Genomic DNA, 24,811 nt, shown 5'->3' on the forward strand with positions numbered 1-24,811 from the left:
TAATTTGCCTAATCATGAATTGCCAATTTAAATTATCAAAAGCTTTCTGAGCATCCAGAAAACAAGAGCCGCTTGTTTTACTGCAGTGGTTCTCAACCTGTGGGTCGGGACCCCATTTGGGGTCGAAACGACCATTTCACGGGGGTCGCCAAACAACGCAGTCCGCCATTTTCCCCCCCTTTCCTTAGCTGTGCTACTCCCTTTTATTCTATTGGCTTTTGAAAGCCAATAGAATAGACTCTCTTGAATAGAGTCTAATTCTATTGGCTTTCAAAAGCCAATAGGAATTGTCCAGGCTGTCTCTGCCCTGCTGAGCCCGCCAAAAGTCCCATTCTGCAAACGGTGCTGCACCAGTTGAGTAGTCCTCGACTTACGACCGGTTGAGTAGTCCTCAACTTATGACCGGTTGGGGGTCGCAGCATTAAAAAGGTTGAGAACCGCTGTTTTACTGGGTGGGCTTCATAATATTCCAGTATGTCTACTATTATTCTTGTGTTATCTCTTATTTGTCTATTTGGGAGGAAGCCATTTTGATCCGGGTGTATTATCTCATTCAATACTCTTTTCAGCCTGTCTGCTATTATGTTCATAAATATTTTGTAATCTGCATTTAAGAGGTATATTGGTCTATAGTTACTAATTTGGTTTTTATCTGTACCTTCTTTCGAGATTAAGGTGATGTGTGCCTCCCTCCACGATTCCGGTATTTTCACTTCGTGTAGTGCTTCGCTACATATTACCAACAATATTGGTTCCATAATCTCACTCACTTTTTGTAGATCTCCCCTGGGAGGCCATCTGGTCCTGGTGTCTTGTTGTTCTTAAGTCTTAAAATTGCCCCTCTCAATTCTTCTGGCGTTATTTCTCTGTTTAACATTGTTCTTTTTCCCTCCTCTAGTGGTGTGATCCCTTCTTCCAACCAATTTTGTCCAATGCTATTTCTTTTTGTTTATAAAGGTTCACATAATAATTTTGTACAATTTTCTTTTTCTCTTCTTCATTGTTTTATAGGGTCCCCATCTCATCATATAATTGTTGGATAATCCGTCCTTCTTTTTCCTTCTTCAGTTTGTAAGCCAGCCATCTTCCAGTCTTATTGGCATGTTCAAAAAAAAATAGTTTAGAAAATTTTAAATTTCTTGAGATCTCCGCTTGCTCTAATATGTTTAACTTATGTCTATCAAGTGTCAAAGTTTCTTTAACTAAATCATCTCCTGGTTTTGTTTGGAGTTGATTCTCCAATTTTCCAATTTCCTCCTTCAGAATATTATGCTGCTTCCATTTTTCCTTATTTTTCTTTGCCATATAAGCTATTGTTATCCCTCTTATATAAGCTTTCATAGTGTTAATTATTGAAGTATGTTGTTTTTTATTTTCTTTAAAAAATTCAATTCCTTCGTTATCTTTTCCATATATTCCTTTTCCTTTAAGATTTGGGGGTTTAGTATCCATCTTTTGATTTTTTTTCCTTTGGCCTCTCCATTTTATCTCAAGGGGATTATGATCTGCCTACGTATTTGAGGAGATCTTAATGTTTTCTATTTCTATAGCTAATTCCTTATTCATCCATAGCATGTCAATTCTAGACCACGATGCATGGGGATTGGAGTAAAATGTATATTTATTTTCTTTTGGATGTAGGGTTCTCCACATATCTATCAAATTTAATTCATCTATCATTTTAAAAAATGTTTTTGGTAATACATTTCTTTTATTCTTGTTAGTTTTATCGCTAATGTAATTTTTTTGGATATCAACTATCCTGTTATAGTCACCTACAATACATATATTCCTATGACCTGTTGCAATTATCTTTTCATACAGTTTTTTATAGTAATCCCCCTAGTTCTTATTAGGCACATAGATAACTACCAACAAAAATTGAGTATGCCCTCGTTTTATTTCCATCATTAGGGTTCTTCCTTTTGGTTATGCATAAATTTGATTGGTCTTTATCCCTTCCTTAATATATATCACCACCCTTTCTTCTTCTTCTCTGCCAGTGCTGTATAAAGTGTCCCTAACTTTTTGTACTCTAAATATTTTTCATCTTGTTTTCGGATATGTACCTCCTGGAGGCATACTATGTCTGTCTTTTGTTTACTTAGCTTTGTTAGTATTTGTCTCCTTTTTACCACTGCATTTAGTTCATTAACATTTATTGATATTAGTTTCAAATCGTCCATTCCATTATCTATCTACCAGATATTAGTCTCTGTTTGCCCTTGTAACTGTTTGGGATCTTGTTTTAATACCTCTTATTTCTTGGTTTTCTTTTTGTTCCTTGCTTCTCTCTTCCCGGACTCCTCTTTTAGCTTGGTCTTCTTCTTGGCTTCCTGTCTCCATCTCCTCCCTACTACTCTGATCCTCTTCATTTCCCATCAGCTGGTCAAAGAAGGCCTGTGCCATCACTAGGCTGTCGATTTTAACCTTCTTGCCTTGCCATGAAATAAGCATTCCCTCTGGAAATATCCACCTGAACAAGATATTTTGTTTGTTCAATTTTGCGGCCAGGAAACGATAGTCCTTACCTTGTTCTCGAACCCTTTTAGGAATTTGCTTCAATGTAATGATTTTCTTCTCCTTATAGATTATTGGTTCTTCTCGGGTGATATTATACACTATGTCCCAGATTTTCTTTTGGGCAAATCTAACATGGACCTCCTTGGGCAGTTTGTGCTGTCTAGCATAATTTGTTTGGATTTGATATATTGTACTTCATCCAGTTCGTTCATAATTTCTTGTTTGTCCCTTTGGAGACATTCTGCTATAATACCTGCCATTGTCTGTCCTAAACCTTCATCCTTCACCTCGGTCACATTTTGAAATCTTAAATAAAATGATACCCGGTCCATTTCTAATTGAGTTATTGAATCTTCGAGGTCCTTGTTTATTGCCGTCATTTTCTGATCCACCAGGTCTAATTTTTTCCCAGTTTGTTCTGTTTTATCTTCTATTATTTTTATTTTTTGTTCATTCTTCTGAATTGCTTCCTGGATTGAGTTCATTTTATTATCCAATTTCTGAATGTCAAATTTCATTTCTCCATGATTGCTAGACATTGTTTCTTGCATTTTAACCATTGATTCCTAGATCAATGTCAAAATGGCTTGGGGTCATATTGTTTTTTTCTATCTTTTGTAATCCCTCTGTCGACCGTTGGTTTAATGGGGAAGCCATTGTTATTGTTGGATTTGATGCAGTTTTTTTTCCTACCTTTAAGGTCGTTGTAGTAATACTGTTCATCTCTTTCAATATCTTACTTTGCTCTCCCAGTATTCTATAAATATTTTTCCACACTGTCATCAACCATTTACTATCTATCTTTTGTTGTTGTTGTTATTGTTTTTGTTTTGTTCCCCCCTTTTTATCCTCCTTGTAGCATTAAGTGTTAAATGACAGTCAATTCCACTAATCCTAGCTATCTCTATTCTTAATCAACTTTAGACAATCTTAGCAGATTATTCAACTTAAATATCAATAGTCTATGTAAATTAATCAGGATATACCAACAAGAATTCTAAGTTAAGTCAATAAGCAGATCTATATAAGTATAACTATAGATATTAATAATCAATTAGTATATATCTAAATTTGATATTAGCTATAATTATCAATTTGTACAAAAATATAGTTACAGTTATCAGTGTATAAACAATTCAGAGTATCTATATAATTAATTTTAAATACTAAATTATAAACATGTAAATATATCCAATGTTATAGGTAGTTAGATGCAAATGTAAATGTATAAATACCTTAGCTCTTTATAAAATACTTATTCATAAATACTTACAATACTAATTCATAAATAATTAACAATACTCCTAATATTTATCTCTAAAATATATAAGTATATTTAGTTCTTTGAATCTTCTTAGTTAATTTAGAATTAATCAATAAAGAATAACACGTATGCCTTGAATGCAAAGTTCAGGCATTTACTTCTAAAGGAGTGTAAGTCCTCAAATCTTCTCCCGGTTATGACCCGGTTATGGCTCTCTGTACTCCTTAAGTTTTTAGTACCTTGATCATATTTATTATATATTTTCTGTAGTCTATTAAGTTGTTATTGTTTTTCTCCCCTTTTATTCAATCTCGAATTCTTCTGGTCCCTCCGTTCAAAAATTCTATTGAAGCGGTGTGTTCTCTCCACTTTCTGGTTAGGGTGCTCGTCCACTTAAGCCTCTCTTGCTGTCATGGTGTGCCGTTGTCTGCTCTCACCGCTTCTCTTCTTCTCCTTTCTTTTCCTGTCACTCTTGTATACCCGATTTCTCTCCTTCTTCGCTTTCTCCTTTCCTTCAGATTCTGACCAAATATCCACCCGTCTCACCACCACACCACTAGCTCAAACACTTTTGTCCTTCCTCCTTCGCCACATTAGCATTTGAACAAATTCTGCTGAATCACTGCTCGTTCTGCCAAGTTGTCACTCACTCCCCAGCTGGAGATCCCTTCTAGTCAGAAAGTCAGGACGAAACTAAACTCTTAACTTCATTGTAACCCTACCTTTCAGTATCCTAGAAAAAGAATGGGTAAAGTTAATTTGGAGGGAAGGACTTGGAATCACTTCTTTCTTTCCCCCTCATTGTCTCCCCCTCTTTTTTTTGTTCATCTTTTTTTTAATTGCATGATTAGCAAGGGATTCAGATTATGTAAGCTCCATTTTTCAACTACTATGTTTTTTACAGTATATCAAGAATTTCTTTAGCTCAGTCTACTACATTGCCCTAATGATATTCACAAGAAACGAGTAATCTCAGATTATAGGCGGGGGGGGGGGAATCTGCAATTATACAGTAAGCTTTAGAGAGAAATAAGCAATTCTACTTTCCCTTGATATTAATCCTACATTGTAAAACATTTAGAGCCTTGATGTTAATCCTATAACATAATACATATCAATGATCTCAATATGTAAAGTTTGTACTATGTTAATTAGAATAAGTATATATGAATGCTAGAGAGCATGAACTTCCCAAAACATCTACAAACAAAGAATCATTTACAGCAGCCCTCAATTTGAAATATTCCTCCATAATTGGCATATAAGAATGTCAGTATTACAGCTACAAAGATTGTTTACAAGACTCATGGGACTTGATGTACAACTCTGATAAAGGAATATTAATATATACATTTATGTATATGAATATGCTTTCATGGACATTGATTTTTTTAAAAAATGTATTTTTCTTCAAGCTATTTAATTCTTACTGCTTTATATTTCTCATTTTAAAGTTCTCTAAAAAGGCTGGAATTAGCTGATTTCGCTACTGTTATCTCTTTGTTCAAATTCAGCAAATATTTATATATGGAATCTATGTAAAAGTACAGTATATATTGGCTAATTCAGTTTTGTTAGCTGAACATTGTATATCAATACTATATAAATTCTGTTATAAATATTATTTTCCAAGAGTTAGGCATGGTTCTTGCATTTTTATTGCAATGTGTTTTAACAACATCACTAATATGTTGGTGCTAACTGAGATCTTATGTAGATTCATTGAGATTCCTCATTCATCATCTAGCTATTTATTTTTTATTTTTACTTAATATTATATTTATATTTCTGTTCCTATAAACATGCAAGGTGGCTTCCAATAATTAAGAAATTGCAAATTATAATATATAACAAAAATAATATAATTAAAATCAAAATTACATCCTATATCATTAAAATCTGTTAAAGGTTGGTGAAAGAGACACATTTTCTACCCTTCTTCTGAGTATCAAAACATGGTAGCCAAATGTATCTTCTTAGAGATGGTTTCCACTGCATTAGAGCCTCAAAGGAAGAACCGTTTTCAACATATCCAGTACATGAATTTCGGACATATGTGCCTTCTGCCATAATTACATTTTGGTTCCTTATATTTTCCCCCCTAGATTTTTGAAAGAATTTTGTTTATCTGGGCAATACGTCATCCAGCCAGTGGATATGTTCAGGGCATAAATGATCTGGTGACTCCTTTCTTTGTTGTCTTCACTAGCGAATATACAGGTAAAAAAATTCATGTTACTTTATACGTTGCTTTAATCTGATATTTTAAGATTATTGTTGTCGTGTTTCTTGGCATTTATGTTTATAAAAATGCACAGTGTATGAAGAATAACCTATTAGTTAAATTTTAAAATTTTATTTATTTTTTAAAAGAATCCTACCTTAATTATTTTTATAAATAGATGGCGAACATACCTAATACTCCTTCCTCCTCCTATGTTCCCCACGGGAACAACCCTGTGAGGTGAGTTGGGCTGAGAAGGAATGACTGGCTCCAAATCCCCAGCTGACTTTCATGACTAAGGCGGGACTAGAACTCATAGTCTCCTGGTTTCTAGCCCAGTACCTTAACCACTAGACCAGGGATAGGCAACCTTGGTTCTTTTATGACTCGTGGACTTCAACTCCCAGAATTCCTGTGCCAGCTGGGAGTTGAAGTCCATGAGTCATAAAAGAGCCAAAGTTGCCTACCCCTGCACTAGACCAAGCAAATTGAAAGTGGTTTTTTTCTTGTAAGAATAACATTTGATAGGTTCTAACATCCATACTCATGGTGTATTTAAATCTTCGTGCTCAGCTCTTCTTCATCCTATAACTCAATTTGCTTTAGATGCCTCATCAACAATTTAGATTGATTTTGTTTGACTAAGGACAGATTACCCTTGAATGCATGAAAAACTGTCTCTTTACTGATTTCATCTATTGTTTCAGTGTATGGTAAGTCTCCCCCCCTCCCCCCCAACTCAGCAGCTAATGAGAAATACTGCAGCTTGTTCTCCTAATAATCTCTTAAGTAGGAAAGGGGGCTACTCTAGAGAGTGTTTATAGTTTCTGCCTTTTACTCCCTGATTTGACAGATAATGAAAATGATGTTAATGAGCCTAGAACAGTAGGGTCTGTGCTGGTGTACTTTAGAGTTGTTAATTGAAATAACTTTAAATGAGATGTGATTAGAGGATTGATATTCCATGTTAAATAGACCATTTAATTAATATAGTAAATATGTTGGTCTTAAGTACTTTACCATCAATTTATATTGCAAATCCTTAGTGAGTTGTCTGTATTTGCTAAAATGTTCTCTCTATAGATAAGAAAATAACTGTCTAATGTCCAGTTGTGTAATTGGTCATATTACCAGTGAAAGGTTGTCACTGTGTCACCTTTAGAATGGAAGATACTGTTATGTGATTGTAATGGAGAGATTCTTATTGTGATACTTGATTATATAGCTACGTTTTCTTTTCATTATCTTCTGTTTATTATGCCTTGCCATAAGTTCTCCAGGGTAGAAGCAGTAATAGATGTTCTGGCTAGCTCAGTGGAGAAAAAAGTGGATCTAGTAGTCTTGGCTGAGTAAACTAATGGCACTAATTACTGAATTCTAAATTGAAAGCTAGAAGGAAGACTGGAACTCGGTATGATGCTTCTTAGTTTCATGATTGGGAAATCCAAATCAGCTATTTGTGAAAGTTCTTGCATTGTATATTCTGAATAAATAAAAATAATGGCAGTGACCTACATACCTTATTCTGTCAGGGCAGGAATGCATGCAGTCCACTATGGAAGGGAAGACATGAAACTGTTTCTGCTTCACTAAATGTTAATGTGAAGTAGCTCTGCTGTAAATTTAGGGTTTTTTTTTATTTCAACCTTTTAAATCTGCCATTGCATGTGAAAATTATCACATAGAGAGCTATTTGTGAAGCAATCTGTATTGTTCTGTTTCAATTAGCCATCAATTTGAAGAATTTTGTTTGGAAGGAGTGCTAATAAAAACTTACTGGAATAAGAATTTATTCTTATTGGTGAAGTGTGAGGTTAATTGGGTTCTTCCTTTTATTGTGCAAGTTATTAATTTTAGAGGCCAAGAAAGTTCCCTAGTATGGTAGGGTATATTTGACACTAGTTTAAATAATTGTGAAGAATCCTTTAAGTACAGCTTGATTGCATCGTGTATTTTAATAAACATTCTTTTGTAGCAGCTATTTTTATTAAAATTTAGAGTGAAGTTTGTAGTGGTTAAAGTATCAGATTAGAAACCAGGAGAGTGTGATTTTTAGTCCCATCTTAGACCCAAAGCCAGCTGGTGACTCTCTCTCACCCTAGGAAAGAGGCAATGGCAGCCACATCTGCAAAAAAGCCTTGCCAAGAAAACTGCTGGGACTTGTCCAAGCAGTCTCCAAGGATCTGACTTGATTGAAGGAAAGAAAAACAAATCAATTTAATATTTGATTTGCTATAGACAAGTAAGGGCTAAGCATTTTCTATTAAATTATATTGGTTTACAAATGGACTTAAGACAGTTGTTGAACTAATGAGCTTTGTAGAACCTCTTTTATGGAATAAAAAATTGGGCCCACCCACAATTATCACCTCTCCTGCTGTTGCTCTACCCAATTTCCCGATGCCGCCCAGCTGACTTTTCACCCTGAGCTCTTCATCGGCTTGTGTTGGGGCTTTTTGCGGTAACCTGTCTTCAACCCTGGGGCTGGAGTGGCTTGGACTTTATATTGTGGCATTGGGGTGGCTGCCCATGGTATAACAATTAAACTTTGAATCACAACATGGCACTGGGGCTTTGTGGCGCTAGGGTAGCTGGCTTTGCTGCAGCAACAAGGCTTCATGATTTTATGACATTTTTTTGCCACTGTTGCTTTCTTCAATGCTGTCATAACTCTGAACAGTTGCTAAATGAATGGGCGTAAGTTGAGGACTACCTATACCTCTTGATATTCCTATTACATGGCATAGCTTAATATACTCAAGATATCCTCATTGTGCAATTTAGCTTGATAATAATCATATCTGTTTTTCCCTAAGTTGCATTGTTTGCCAGTTAAAAGAATACAGATATGAGAGTTTTAGAAATATGTAGATTAAAGGAGCAAAATCCTTTATCAGAGCTTTGTACTTAGTCTTCCAAATTTGAAATATCATTTTAGTGAAAACATTTTCAATGTATTTATTCTAGAAAAATATTTTGGGTGAAAAATACATTGACTTATAAATGTATCAGGCTCTAACATAGTTTCAATATGGATCCCTTGTTTAGAAGAGTCTTCCACAATAAATGAAAACATACTGGTATGCACTAATGTGCTGTTTGATAATATATTACCAAATTAGGCATGACCTGGCCTGCAGTTTGTATAAAATCTTTTTACATGTTGTCAATTTTTTTTGTATAAAAGCAGAATCCTTTTGATTTGTTTATTTTTGCCAGCCTCTTAAAGTCTGTTCTAGAATTTCCACTGGGGGGCATTGAAATAGAAAGTTCAGCTGTGGAAGGATTTTCATTTTTACCACTGCGGTTTGCCTTAAAATGTTAAAAGGTTTTAAAGTCCATTTTTTATTTCCCTATCTAATTTTTCCATGTTGTCCTGTAATTATTAGTAAAAATTTTATTTATATTATTAATAGTGATGCCTAAATATTTTAAAGATTTATATACTATTGGAATGCTTAAAAATGTAGAAAGGTCCTTTTGAATTTGGGGGGGGGGGCTATATGAAAAAATATCATATGCGGTTTGTAAAAATTAATTGATGTTCCTGACACCTTTGCAAATTCCTCCAACTTCTTAATATAGGTAGCTGAATGGAAAGCATTATGGTCAGAGCCATGATATTTCCAAATAGATTTATAAAATATGTCTTGGCTCTAAATGTTATCCTATAAATCTGATTATTGTATCTAAATGCTGTTGTCAGTGCTTCTATAGCTAGGTTGAATAATAAAGGTTAAGATAAGGGAAAACCCTTCTTAGTAATCCTCTTAAAATTGTGTAGAATCTGAATCATTCTATCAGCCAGTCTAAGCTGAGCTTTCATTGCACCATACACTGTATATATTCAATCATCTTCTATTCTATTCTATTCTATTCTATTCTATTCTATTCTATTCTATTCTATTCTATTCTATTCTATTCTATTCTAAATATAAATATAAATAATTATATTCTTAGCATTATTGTTTGTGTATATCATTTTTTTTACCTGAGACTTTTAGTGTTAAAATTAATTAGACCACATAAAGTATGCTGCCTTTTCCTAGTTTTATAAAGTTTTTATTATATTCATATTAAAGTGAAAGTGACCCTCTTAAGATTCTTCCTTTTTCATGCTTGGTGCTCAGTTTGTGTGATGTGAGCCAGTTTGCTGCAGAGGTTAAGATGCTGGCCTAGAAACCAGGAGATCACCCTCATCTAGTAAAAGTTGTTTAGATGACTTTGGGCCAGTCTCTCTGTTTCAGTCCAAACCACCTCACAGGATTATTGTGGGAAAATAGGACGATGAGGGCGTATTATGTATGTTTGTTACCTTAAAATATTAAAACCTTAAGACTTGGAAAATAGCCCTTAGAATCCAAATATTTATATACATATATACATACACAGAGAAACACACTTTTTATATACTACTACTACAACAGCAACAACAACAACAATAATAAAGTTGGAAGGACCTTGGAGGTCATTGAGTCCAACTCCCTGCTCAGGCAGGAAACCCTACATCATTTCGGACAAATGGCTGTCCAGTCTCTTCTTAAAAACTTCCAGTGTTGGAGCATTCACCACTTCTGGAGGCAGGTTGTTCCACTGGTTAATTGTTCTAACTGTCAAGAAGTTTCTCCTTACTTCTAGGTTGCTTCTCTCCTTGATTAGTTTCCATCCGTTGCTTCTTGTCCTGCCTTCAGGCACTTTGCAGAACAGCTTGACTCCCTCTTCTTTGTGGCAGCTCCTGAGATATTGGAACACTGCTATCATGTCACCCCTAGTCCTTCTCTTCATTAAACTAGACCAGTGGTTCTCAACCTTTTTAATGCTGCGACCCCCAACCGGTTGTAAGTCGAGGACTACTCAACCGGCCGTAAGTCGAGGACTACTCAACTGATGCAACACCATTTGCAGAATGGGACTTTTGGCGGGCTCAGCAGGCAGAGACAGCCTGGACAATTCCTATTGGCTTTTGAAAGCCAATAGAATTAGACTCTATTCAAGAGCCAATAGAATAAAAGGGAGTAGCACAGCTAAGGAAAAGGGGAAAAAATGGCGGACTGCGTTGTTTGGCGACCCCCGTGAAATGGTCGTTTGACCCCAAATGGGGTCCCGACCCACAGGTTGAGAACCACTGAACTAGACATACCCAATTCCTGCAACCATTCCTTATATGCTTTAGCCTCCAGTCTCCTAATCATCTTTGTTGCCCTTTTCTACTGTTACTTAGTAATAGCATTTAGACTTATATACCGCTTCACAGTGCTTTACAGCCCTCTCTAAGCAGTATACTTAGGACTGGGTTCTCATTTTAGCAACCTCGGAAGGATGCAAGGCTGAATCAATCTTGAGCCGGTCAGAATCGAACTGCTGGCAGTCAGCAGAATTAGTCTGCAATAATGCATTCTAACCACTGCACTACTTCAGCTCTACATATTATAATTGCCTGAGATTTGAATATTTTTTGGTTTCACACCACATAATCTGTCCCTTTCTAAAGTAAGAAATGGAGTCACTTTTTAAACATAAGTCTTTTTCATTATTATGCTTCACGAGTTAGTCTGAAAATGAAGATTTCTAATTGTTTTTTCCTGAATTAATCTTCTAATAAATAGCTTAAGTTTTTAAAATTCTTTTTATTTATGATGAGCAGTTACCTTTATTAATATTCTTATGAAGATATGCAAATGAATAACTTAATAGTTTTCTAACACATATACATATTTCTGTATTCTATTTATAGTGAAAGAAATCTGGAATGTTTGAAACTGAGAACCCTTGTCTAAAATAAACATATTCCATAATTGCTGATAACTTACAATAGTGCAATTAATGCTTGTGGCTGAAAATAATTATTACTATAGGTATAATACTGCTAATGTCAGTAAGAACTATTTTTAATAGAATACTTTAAAAGAGTTCATAATTCCATGACAGTTATAAGAAAGGAGTTCTGGGTTATAGTTGTCTCTGCTAACAAAAGATTTAACGTTCCATTAATATAGACCTTAATGTGAAGGCCTAATGTTCCATTAAAGTATGAAGATAGTGGAAGTATAATTATTCTTAAATTGAGCTTCAGTCTTCCACATTATAGCTACTTCAAAAGTTATGGTTGGCTGAGTTCAACTTATGTTTATAGTTTGGTAAATTACTACACAATGATATGAAATCTTACAGGTACCATATCTCTAAGTTTATAGTTCTTGGGCAGTACATCTTTCCTTTTCTAGATTTGTGCAAAAGATTGTAGACTGATTACTCAACATATGAAAGAATAATTCTGTGTAAGGAATTTGCATATCTACTGCTTGTATCTGTAGTGATTATATCACATTCTTAATAAAATGAATTCTTGTGCAGGACAGACATCACATGAAAAAGGTTTTGAGATGTTTTAAAGCAATAAAATTGGTGGCAGGTATTCAAGAATTGAAAAATGCTGGTTTATGATGTGTAGTAATGTATTCAAATATGCAGTGCCCCATAAGGTTTCTATTGCCAAAGGGAGCAATTTCTAGAGCTGCATGATTTCTAATGAATCTGATCTATGGCAGGCATGAGACATAGCTCCTTTGGGAAAGCGGTTTGTTTTTAAGGCAGTATTATCAGTCAGATGAAACTATTGACCATTTGAATTAAGACTATTTCCATTGTCAGGTTGGACACAGTAATGAGTGAAGAATTACAAAGTTACACATGTGATATAATTTGTTTTTAAATCATTTATGACTCTCTACGCCAGTGGCTCCCATATTTTTGGGCACCAGGGACTAGTTCTGTGGAGAGAAGGGGTATGATTTTGCGTGTTGCCTGCATCCCGCAGATGGGGCTTTGCTTATTTGCACGGCCCGGTTTCTGGTGTGCTGCGGCTTGTGCCAATTGACGGACTGGGGGTAGGGTACCCCTGCTCTATGCCTTTTCAGCCACATGTTGCAGCCATGTGTCTTTAAAATCTCTAAGTCATATTTCTGCAACTACAAACTTAACCATGTTTTCCTGAAAATAAGACCTGGTCCTGTTTATTTTTTGCCTCCAAAAGAGGCACTACATCTCATTTTCGGGGAATGTCTTATTTTTTTGCTTCCTTGTTCCATGGCCTTGTGGCAGTGGCATTGGGTGCGATGCACAAGGTGGCAAATGGCCACGGCCGGAGGCAGAGTCGCGATGCGCAAGGCGACAAATGGCCACGGCTGGAGGCAAACAGCTGCAACATGCGAGGCGGCAAATGGCTGTGGCCTGAGCAAAGAGCTGCGACATTCAAGGTGGCAAATGGCTGCGGCCAGAGGCAAACGGCTGCGACCTGCGAGGCGGCAAATGGCCACGGCTGGAGGCAAAGAGCTGTGACACGCGAGGCAGCAAATGGCCGCGGCCAGAGGCAAACAGCCACGTCACACTGAAACCGGCCGTTTGCCGCCTCCTGCCCAGTGTCGCTACCATGAGACCACGGAGCAAGCCGGGTGGCGGTAAGAAACTGATATACTGGTTCCTTACCTCCGCCTGGTTTGTTCTGCAGCTTCATGGCAGCCGCATTGGGTGCGCTGTGCGAGGTGGCAAACAGCCACGTCATGCCAAAACCAAGGACCGTCAGGCTATGGCTGCTGATGGACACAGTTGGCCCCCATGTGCTTTCTGTGTGCGGCGGCCGATGATATCAGGCAGCTGCTTACCCTGCAGCAATGGCACCCCTGCCCTACCCTCTGCCTCGCCTCACCTCACAGTATGAGCTTCCTGCCCACTGTCCCACCCGCCAGAGACCCCCTGGATCTCCCCCAGCCCTGCCTGGCCCCCACAGGAATCCTTCTCCACGAGCAACATTGAGGTGACCACACCCACCCTGACCATGCCCACCCAGTCTGCCGTGACCACCGCAGCCACACTCACCCAATGGGCCACACCCACCCCATGGGCCACGCCCACCCGGCACCCGACAATACATAAGTGGGTTTTGGGTTGCAGTTTGGGCACTCGGTCTCTAAAAGGTTCGCCATCACTGTTGTAGGTGCTTCATCACCTGAAGTTTTTAAGAAGAGACTGGACAGTCACTTGTCTGAAATGGTATAGGGTCTCCTGCTTGAGTAGGGGGTTGGACTAGAAGACCTCCAATGTCCTTTCCAGCTCTATTCTGATTGAATTATTTTGTTTACAATCTTTTCTCATCATTTGTCAAGGCATGCATTCAAGGTCTGTATGTGTACGTATTCTATGTTATGGAGATAATTTTATATTGTTTATTCCAGCATCTTAATTAGTGCTGAGAATGTTATGTTGATGAAAAATCACACTTGTCTTTATTTCAACGATATTTTCCTCACTGCTGCCAAACTCTCCTCCTCTCAGAAAATCCAATTAACAAAATTATGATGAATAAGGTTGCTGCTATTAATGTCTGTTAGTCTATTTACTGTTTCTGCAATTGCTTCACAGTCCTGCCATTATATTTGGTGTGTGCGTAAAATGCAATCCAGTGTTAGTTTTAATCCATTTACCTATCTAGCAATTTTTGTGGTCCTGAAAACTTTCCTAGAATCTCTCTCAATGTAGCCAACATTTATTTTGTTGCCTTCAAATTTGTCTTCTGCTTCCATTATTGATATTAGTTAGCAAAATGACTTATTCCTTATCTTATAGATCCATTAGCTCTGATAAACATCATCCATTATAAATTGTAAAAACTTATGTAATATAAGCATAATGAATCTGGATATGTTTCTGTTGTTGGAAATTAGAAAATTGTGTCTTAGGATTTTTCTTCAAGTATATTGCCTGGGCAGTCGTACAAATACAGATGGAAGTTATAGTTCAGTGTTTTCCTACTTCTACTTGTTAATATTTAAGAATGGACAATATACAAAAATGCAAACTGTAGCTATACCTGAAAACAAAAGTATGTTTTAAAATAGAGGAAAGCTGACTTCAAGCTTACAAGATCTAATATGAATTTTCAAGAATCCTGAGCTCTATAAAACAGAGATGGACACTATTAAGGTCTGTTGTATGTAGGGATTTGTTGTAGTTACAAAAAGAGTTTGAGGCTTATAGAGCTTTCAGACATTTTCCTATGGAAATACATTATTGTTTGCATTGAGAAACAGAAAATAATATATTTGGCATTATTAAAAAGTTCTTGAACTATGAAATATAGCAAGTCGGGGAAAAGCTTGTAATCTACGTTGTAGATTTTCAAATTCAGGAGACAGATGGCATGGCACCTGCTTGCTCTGTGTATGTATTACTTAAAAGTACTCATATAACTATCTAGCTGTAATGAAAGTTTCTGCAGTAATTTGGAATCTACTTTGCCTAAATTTATCTACTTTCACTCATTCAACCAGTCAATTGGACTTCAAAATATCAGAGCAATACTTCTATTTGATTAGGAACGACAATTTTGGTGCTAATATACATTCTTTTGTGATTAAGAAAATATGGACATATGAACAGAGGATCAGTAAGCTTGTTAATTAACAAAACGATATCAAGAAAAGTTTTGTTGTATTTAGGACTTTGAAAGTAAAAAAGGAGAAATGAGCTAATAATAATAAGAATAATTAGTAGCAGTACTACTATTACTAGTAGTAATTTTTTGATAGCCAAATATGTACCCTCTTATTTTGTGTTCAAAAGGAAGAGCTATTTCAGATTATAATAGTCTGAATTAAAGTCAAACAAAAGTATATTATTTCTCCTATATTTAAGTTGCTTAAAATAGAAGGCTACATAATTAAAATTGATTATTGAAGTGGCTTCTTAAAACCCTTTGTTTCATAATGTAAAAGTTATCGTTAATCAAAGTTATCATTGATGTCAGCACATTCATTAGCATAATTTTAAAGATTACTATCTCGTTCATATGTAATGTGAAACTGCTGTAATATTGTATTGTGGTAAGAAATGAAAATAGTTATGTGAATAATGCTGGTAGTGGAAATGCCAAAAATGTTTAAAAAGTATGTAGCGCCACCCCTGTAGGGACCGCTTAAGTCCAGGCCCTCCCGACCTCCCCTCCAAGTGGCCACCAGTCCAAAGAGGACTCTTGCATTGGCGCCTCTGCCTAACAGGGCACGTAACACAGTGGTATTCAGTCACGATCAACAGCCACGCACATGGGGCGGTGATGGTCGTTCTCTCTCGATGGTGACTTACTTGGGATGATGGTGGTTGATCTCAGGCAATAAGAACTTACAGGGAGATGGTAGTCAATTTCTAATGACAACAACTTGCCCAGAATGATGTTAATCAGCCTTGGGTGATGGCAACTTGCCTAGAATGATGGCGGCCAGTCTCTGGTGATAGCAACTTGCATAAAACAATGGCGATCAGTCTCTGAGGACAGCAACTTGCCTAAAGTAATGGTAGCCAGTCTCTGGTGCCCAGCACGATGTTAATCCTCTTTGATGTCAGCAACTTGCCTAGAATGAGGGCAACCAATCTCTGGCGCTGGCAGAGGCCTCCCTTGTCCGCGCTTCTCACCCCTCTCTGCCCTCAATCCATGTAATCCCTTTTTATCTCCCCCAGCTGATCCTACAAAGAAAAAAATCCCTTACCTCCCATTAAAAGACGTATGTCAAACTCTTCCCTAACTCTCCCTCTGCCTAACTTACTCCAATGAGGGAAAGGAATTAAAACTCCCCAAACTATCCTCTCTCCCTCTCTTCGTCTATCCTGCCTGCAACAAAAGAGAAAGAAACAATAAAACTTCACCTTTCCCCATCCCTTTCTCTCTCTCTCTCTCTCTCTCTCTCTCTCTCTCTCTCTCTCTCTCTCTCTCTCTCTCTCTCTCTCTCTCTCTCTCTCTCTCTCTCTGCCTGGGCTGCTTCAAGCAAACAGCTCCAACCAGCCAGTCTCACCCTCTCTCTCTCTGCCTGGCCTGCTTCAGTCAAACCCCTCCAGCAAGCTACATCCACTCTCTCTGCCTGGCCTGCTTCCAGCAAACGGCTCCAGCAACTACTCACACCCTCTATCCCTCCATGCCTGGCCTGCCTCAAACAAACAGCTCCAGCAACTACTCTCACTCTCTTTGTTCCTCCCCCTTTCATCTTGCTTGCCTGTAATGAAGCAAAAAACCCAAACAAACATGGAAACCCCAGCTTCTTACTCTCTCTTCGATCAGCTGGCTCAGAATGGCAAGCTCCACCAAGCCTTCTCTCTTCCTCCCTTCTATTGGCTTCCTCTTCCTTTTTCTTCCCTCCTCTGAGCCATGCCCCGCCGCCAAACCCATGGCAGCTGCCGGAGCTCCTCATCTTCCTGACTAATCGGCAGGCTCCTGCAAACCCTCTCAACTGGCTCTATTCTCACCCCAACTCCATTACAAGTAAAAAAAAAATTAAGCTTTATGAGGAGATTGCAAGCTAATTGCATTAATGTAATTATGAAGTCAGAACTGTACTTCCAAGAGAGCAAATGATTTATTCCTATTATCTTTGGTCCTTGTTTAGCTATACTTGATTATTTCTTAGGAATAAAAAAACATAAAGTTGCTTGGGCCTTTTGAACATGAAACCTTTAAAATGGTCTTTATTCAAAGAACAAAGAAAAAAGTCTCTACTTCATTTTGGCAAATAATTTTCTTTTCCCCATTTAATTATCAAAAAGGTAATGTTAAAAAAATTAACCTGCAAGTGCAAGCATTGAAACGTATGTCTATATTAATAATATTTGGAATGATTAGCTGTTAGCTTCTTAAAATTATGAAAGGCTTTTTCATCAAATGAGAATTTTTTCATGTAATTGATGTTTTCTTTATGTTGTTCAGGCTTGAACACCATCAACCATTTAACTTTCTTCATTTAATTAAATTAAAATTTGCATATTGTGAAACCTCAAGTTAAAACCGTATTTTAAGTTGACATGACAGAAGGGATAATTTCTTTTTTCATGAAATCCAAGGACGAACCTACTGCTAGAAAGAAATTATGTTGGATAATTCATTAAATTATGCTTAAAGATATGTTTAAAATAAATTTGTTTTATAGTAGGCTTGAAAGAGCCAGTTAAAAAAATTCAACTTTAATTTCAAGTTATATGAATTGTTTATTGTCATTTTTGTTCTTGGAAGAAAAGTCCATATTAAGTATTCCTTGTTCTCCTATTTTAATTTTACATTGGATAGAGTGTGTGGTTGAAAATAATGCATAGTGAATATGAAGACCGAAACTCCCATCCACTGATAGATAGCTGGCAGTCAGCTGACATCTGTGCTTCAATCCATATTCAAGAGGGAAAGATGTCTTTATTCATATATGGCAGTGTTTCCCAAACTTGACAATTTTAAGGCTGCTGGCTGTGGAATTCTGGGAGTTGAAGTCCTCATGCCTTAAAATTGTCAAGTTTGGGAAACACTGATATATGGTGACAGATGTCTTTTGGTTCAGAGATATAATCATATGACCCTTCCTGGATAGGGAAAACACTTTATTCTTTCAAAAAATAAATAGAACTTTAAGGAACTTGTTGCTGTTCATGAAATGGGAAAAGAAGTTGGGTGTGCCATTTTTCCAGCTAGACTGATATATAACTGGAATTACCCGAAGAAGCTGGGAAAGGTCCAGAGAAAAATATTGAATAGCAATGACAATAACACTTAGACTTATATACCACTTCATAGTGCTTTACAGTCCCCTCTAAGTGGTTTACAGAGTCAGCATATTGCCCCCAATAATCTGGGTCCTCATTTTACCGACCTTGGAAGGATGGAAGGCTGAGTCAACCTTGAGCCGGTGAGAATCGAACTGCTTGCAGTCAGCAGAATTAGCCTGCAATATTGCATTCTAACCACTGCGCCATCCACCGGATTTTTGCTTCAAATAGATGCTATTTAAGAAAGAATAGATAATCAAGTTTAGCCAAAATACTGTTAGAATGTGAAAATAATTTGTTTCTGGATGCTTTTAAGCCTTTTTGTCTCTTCTGCATAAGTGGGGCATTCCGTGGAAAATCAATAGAAAATGTTTATTTTGCTTTTTATTGATTTCTTGCCATTTTTGTTCTTGGAAACAAAAAATGGTGTTCAAGCTTGTTAATTATAGCAATCCAACACCACTATGGTCTTGCCAGAAAACTGTATCCATTTGTCTAAATTGGGGATCATATATTATTTTTTTTAGTTTATTTTTCTTTATGTCTTGCGGGATTTTTTTTTTTCTAAAGTGATGGAGAAAGAAAGGCAGAAACCTCTAGGACACGAGTTATGAAACTTTTTATATAAACTATTACATATTTGAGGTTTTGCAGGCCAAGAGGCAAAATCAAGGGTATTATATACTTATGTAGAAAGAGAGAAAACATTTTTTGATGAAATTCAAATAATAATAATACATACCTTTTTGTAATACAGATCTGCTAATGAGTAGCTGTTAATGCTGATCTATAATTACATTTTAAGAATTTCATTTTTGAAAATGTCTTTTACACAAATATGTATCGATATTGATATCAGTGCACAAGCATATGATTTTAATTGAACCTATCAATTGTTTGGAAGGCATTTATAGGCTTTTAATTAGATCTTCTCGAAGCTTGCCTTTTAGTATATTATTACATTGCAAATTAATTGCAATTGAGATTTAGGTGGAAGCTCCTCGATTGCATAGTTAAATGGATGTTGAAATATGGGGATTTCTTTTGCACTTGCATCAAGGTGTGGAAACTTCTACTGGAATGTTAGACTGAACATGGAATATGTATCTGTTGCAAATTTGTGCAGCAATGGAGAATTGGATTCTTATTTTAACTTTTGATAGCAGAGGACGTTTATAAAGCAGGTTGACATTTTTGTGATTAAAAGAATATAAGTTGTCATCAAAATGATTTTATTTCAGAAAACATTTTGAATATAAATGCTGTTTTGCCTTGTAAAAGCTGAATTTAGGCACAATTTATTAAAAACTATTGAGTCTGCAGCAAAAGCTAATTTCCAAAGCCCTTCAGTGTTTGATTATGGTGACTAGAACAGTACTTCTTGTGTAGAAAACTGTGAGCCCTGAGCTGAAAACTCAGAATAAAACATTACTACTGGGAATCATCAAGTTGCTGTAGGGTAGGACAAGTCATGTTATTCAACTTCTGTTTCTGAAAAAAAATATCTTGGAATTGATTATGGTTAAGTTTATGAGACTGAAAGAAATTGTTGATACTACTGAGTCAATAGATTGAAATACTTTCTGTAAAGTGCCTGTTGATGAATAGTACAATGAATAACCATTTATTTTAAATACCGTACATTTTAACAAGCTTTGCAAATTTGTCCAACTAAGCTTTTTTCTGTTCCCCTTATATTTTTAACACCATCAGTTGTAACACATCTTAACAGATTTCATTTAAGATTGTACTGCATTCTTTTCTATGAAAATATTCCCTTCTGTAGTTGTTTGATGCAGACAACTCATAAAGACTAATTCTTCAGTGATCTCAATTGATTCCTCAAATAAACAAGATCTGTCAACTCATCAAGAGAATTTTCATTTTTTATTATTGTGAATTTATTATCATTTATTTAATGTCAATAACATAATCCATATTCCATTATATGTCTTTTCTTGACATGATAGATGTCCGTTGGTAAGAAAAATTAAATGTTGCGGTACTGCAATATGCATGGTACTTGAAGCCCTGTTGTAACCGCATCATTGCAATTTGTAGTGCACTGAGCATCCGTTCAAAGTGGTAAAAATGTCATCTATGTGTCTCAGCTACTCAGTACTTGTGTTATAGTGTAAAAGCAGCCATAAACAATATATAAATAAACAAGTGTGACTGTGTTCTGATAAAACTTCATTTATGGACACTGAAATTTGAATTTCATACAGGTGTCACAAAATATAAGCTTCTTTTCCAACCATTTAAAAATAGAAAAGCATTTTAGCTTGTGGGCCATACAAAACAGACTGTGGACCAACTTTGGCCTTGTAGGCTATAGTTTGTCAATGTGTGCTCTACACATCTAGAAGGCTTCCTTTGCTGAGAGGGAAATAAAAATATGGGTCTCCTCTGTCCCTAGTCCTAACATCTTAATTATTCTAATCATACTGACTATGATGAAGATACTGCTATTGATAACTGAAAAAGAATAAACGTTTCATTTCATTCTTGGTCAATATGAAGAGTATAACATTCCTGTAATAAGCAATGAAGCCAAATGGCACGTATTTATTATTCATTAACTATGTTTGCCCTCTTGTTTATAACTCTATACTCAGATTTCCTGTTTATCCCACATGTTATTAGAACATTCTTTGACAATGTTCAAATTAATATGTATGCTCATTTTTTTTTATTTCTGTAACTCTGTTTAAGAACTCTGTCAACCAGTCTCTGTCACTCTTTGCTCTTAACAGAGGGAGAACAGGAAATACTGTAGATTTAATAAAAGAATTAGTTGGATCCTCTCCAGTTACTGGTATTTATTGTGGTTTTGTACCATACTTCCATTATTTAAATATTAAATAATTGAACCCAAAAAAACTTTTTTTCTATCAAATTAATGAATTTGGATAAATATTGTGTAAGACATTCTAAGAAAGCTTTGAATATGATTTGAAGAGGGTTAAATTATAATTTTTAAAAGGAAATGAAAACTCATCCTTTCTGAACAGTTGTTTTTTGTAAGCTACTCAAACTACACTGAAAATAGGCGGGCTGCTTACGTATCCATTCTTTTACTTGCTCAGTTTCCACTTTGGAGAAACTATTGTACTTCTAAATCAGACATGTCAAACTCGCAATGTCACGTGACATTGCACAATGTATCGGAACTTTTTCCCCATTGCCGGCAATGGGGTAGGCGTGGTTTCCTTATGACACGTCTGGCCTGCAGGCCGGCAGTTTAACACCCCTGCTCTAAATAGTTCAGTTGGTTTATCTTGACTTTATGTTTTGTAATGAATAAAATGTTAACTAGTCTTTAGTATTGGCTTTAGGAGTTAGGGTTAGGGTGACATTTGCATTTATACTTTTTTCTAGCAAATTTTGTTTTGTGTAATTGGTTTAGACCAGGGGTGTCAAACTCAATTTCATTGAGGGCTGCATCAGCATTGCAGTTGCCCTTGGGGGGGGCAGGTGGGTGTGGCCAGGGTGGGTGCAGCCTACTGGGTGGGCATGGATGGAGTGGGTGTGGCCTACTGGGTGGGCATGCCAGCTTTACATTGTTCACGTCAAGGGTGCCTGTGGGGGCCTGGGCAGGAGTGGGACAGATCTGAGGGTCTCTGGCAGAAGGGGGTGGGACCGGAGCAAGCGCCAAGGCATGGTGCATTTCTTCATTCCTCACAAAGGGTGACACCTCCCCAGCATGCACCCAGGGGGCGGGGCCAATGCGGCAGGAGTTGATTCCTTGTGCCTTGTGGAGCTAAGACTGAATGTGTTTCAGCATAGATAGTCACCACAAAATTGTACATTGGCTCCCGGCTGGCCTGGGCCAGGGCCAAGGCAGCGGGGGCCATTCCCTCACTGTTAACAGGATGGCTTCCCGGGCCACATGAAACCATTTTACGGGCTGCATCTGGCCCCCGGGCCTTGTGTTTGATATGTCTGGTTTAGACATTCCCTTTTTATTGTATGAAGTTTTTAACTTGAAGTTTTTAAATTGTTCATATAAATAGAAGAATCATATTCTGAAAGAATGAATGGGTCAAAAGGAAGGGGAAATCCAAAACAGTTATAGCTGGATGAATGGAAAAAGAAAAAGACAGAGAAAAACCTGTATTTTAATAGGCTTGGTGTAATTAGATTATTTGCAATTATCAAAATTTATAAAGAGGTATAGTGAGGTGATCTATTCCTTTTCTGCATTTTATTTATTTATTTATTTATTTATGAGACTTATATACCGCTTTAAGTGCAAGCACTCTCTAAGCGGTGTACACCAGTAAGCAATGTATATATATATTTACATTGCCCCCAACAATCTGGGTCCTCATTTTACCTACCCGGAAGGATGGAAGGCTGAGTCAACCTTGAGCCGGTGAGATTTGAACCGCTGACCTGCTGAACACAGTCAGCTAAAGTGGCCTGCAGTACTGCACTCTAACTGCTGCGCCACCTTGTACAATGTTGCTTATCTCAAAAGCAAATAACATGGTGATAGGTAATTCATATTCTCCAGTACAGGAGATGGATAATCCACGGATGGGTTTTCTCTGTCTGCCTGCTCTTGAGACCAAGTAGCCAAAACTTGACACGCCCCCACTTCCTGTGGAGTCCATTCTTAACTTGGTCTCTGCTCAAGAAGACTCGTTTTGGCGTGGCTCTCAGCTTATCAGGTTAGACAAAGAAATCCATTGATTGATTATCCCTTGATAATTGGCTTCCCCGTCCAAAAAAATTGCCACCTATAGGAATTTAACCACAAAATTTTCTGGGGATCAGTCCTGATCTCAAACCTAAAATTAAAAAGGGGATTGGTGGGGAGGGAAACTTCCCCACAGATATCAGCCAGCCCCAGGGCTCTGGGGGGTGGAAAGGGGGGGAAGAAGGCATCAGCAGAGACTACTTGCTGAACCTTTTCCCCAACCACTAAGTTTTCCTTGGGATCATCCCTGATCCAATATTAAAATTGGAAAAGGGGGTGTGGGGGGGGGAACTCCCCACGGATCCCAGCCAGCCCCAGGGCTTTGGAGGTGGAAAAGGGGGGAAAAAGGCATCAGCAGAGACCACTTGCTGAGCTTTTCTCCCCAACCTTCCAAGGGATTTTTTCCTCAAATTGGGGGAAAAAATAACAATCTCCAGGTCCGGATTCAAACTTGAATTCGGATCATCGGAGATTCCCTAGCAGCCCAGGGCAACCGCGGGCGCCATTTTAGTTGCCACTTTCAGGCAACAAAGGCAATCCCTGACTGGGATTCCCTTAAAACGTCACCAGCGCGCCAAATTTAAATCCCCGGGCACAAGCAGCTTCTGGGAGGCCGCGGAGCTTATTTTCAGAGGGAAACGAGCCGCGGCCACCCTCCTTTTTAAAAAGCCAAAGCACAGTAAGGGAGTAAGCCCCAACTAAGAAACGGGGGCTAGAGAACCCTCCTGGGATCCGCAAAGCCCGTTTTCAGGGAGAAACGAGCCGCGGCCGCCATCTCTTGCCAGAGGAAGGCAAACCGAGCTTAAGGAAGCTCCACATCATAACTGGAAGTACTGATAGAGGCGGAATAGGAGCGCACAGCCAGCGCTCCACCCCCGATACACACATATAATAATAGGACAAAATATAATAATAATAAAAATAAATAAATAAATTTAAAAAAATAAAATAAATAAATAAAATAAAAAATTAATTGAAGCTAAAAATTAAGCGACAGCAAGGCCAACAGGCCAACAGGCCTAAATCATGTAAGAAATAGGATCATACTGTTTTTTTCTCAACTGCAAATACTTCCACACACTATTTCAGCCTTCAATAAACTAGAATGCAATTTTAAAAAATATGGTTTTTAAAGAGTCTTTCCATGCTTTTATGTTAACTGTGGTGCTTACATTTAAAATAAATATCATTAAATGCTTTTTAAATTTAAAATAGGTCCCAAGGGCTGGAATTACTTCTATTTTAGAAAGAAAATTTGGGTGATTGGATTTATTTGATTTATATGAATGGAATTTTAAAATAGCTTTAAAATAACTAGTTTTTCAATACATATTTTGATTGAATTTTAGATTTCATATGCCATCAAGTGAGACTGGCATTATTTTAGCATTGATAATAATATCAAATTCTAATCCAATAATAGAGATGTGAAAGAGTTGCTGAATGTTTTAAAAAGATTGGGGGGGGGGAGAAACTTGCAGCTTTAAAACAGTGAAATAAAGAGCCTCCTAGATGTTGATATATG

At 37.1% G+C, this 24,811-nt stretch overlaps 1 protein-coding gene across 1 annotated transcript in view; it reads left to right on the forward strand.

The window, feature by feature from the left end:
* Positions 1-24,811, forward strand: part of TBC1D22A (TBC1 domain family member 22A) — a 128,102-nt gene that overhangs the window by 39,632 nt on the left and 63,659 nt on the right. Inside the window, exon 8 of the mRNA XM_039345917.1 lies at positions 5,893-6,007. Within this exon, the coding sequence (XP_039201851.1) occupies positions 5,893-6,007 (115 nt within the window). The remainder of the gene's footprint in view (positions 1-5,892; positions 6,008-24,811) is intronic.

This window comes from Crotalus tigris, unplaced genomic scaffold, assembly GCF_016545835.1.
Source record: "Crotalus tigris isolate CLP2741 ecotype Arizona unplaced genomic scaffold, ASM1654583v1 scf7180000017987.690289119674:8195010, whole genome shotgun sequence".
NCBI lineage: Eukaryota > Metazoa > Chordata > Lepidosauria > Squamata > Viperidae > Crotalus > Crotalus tigris.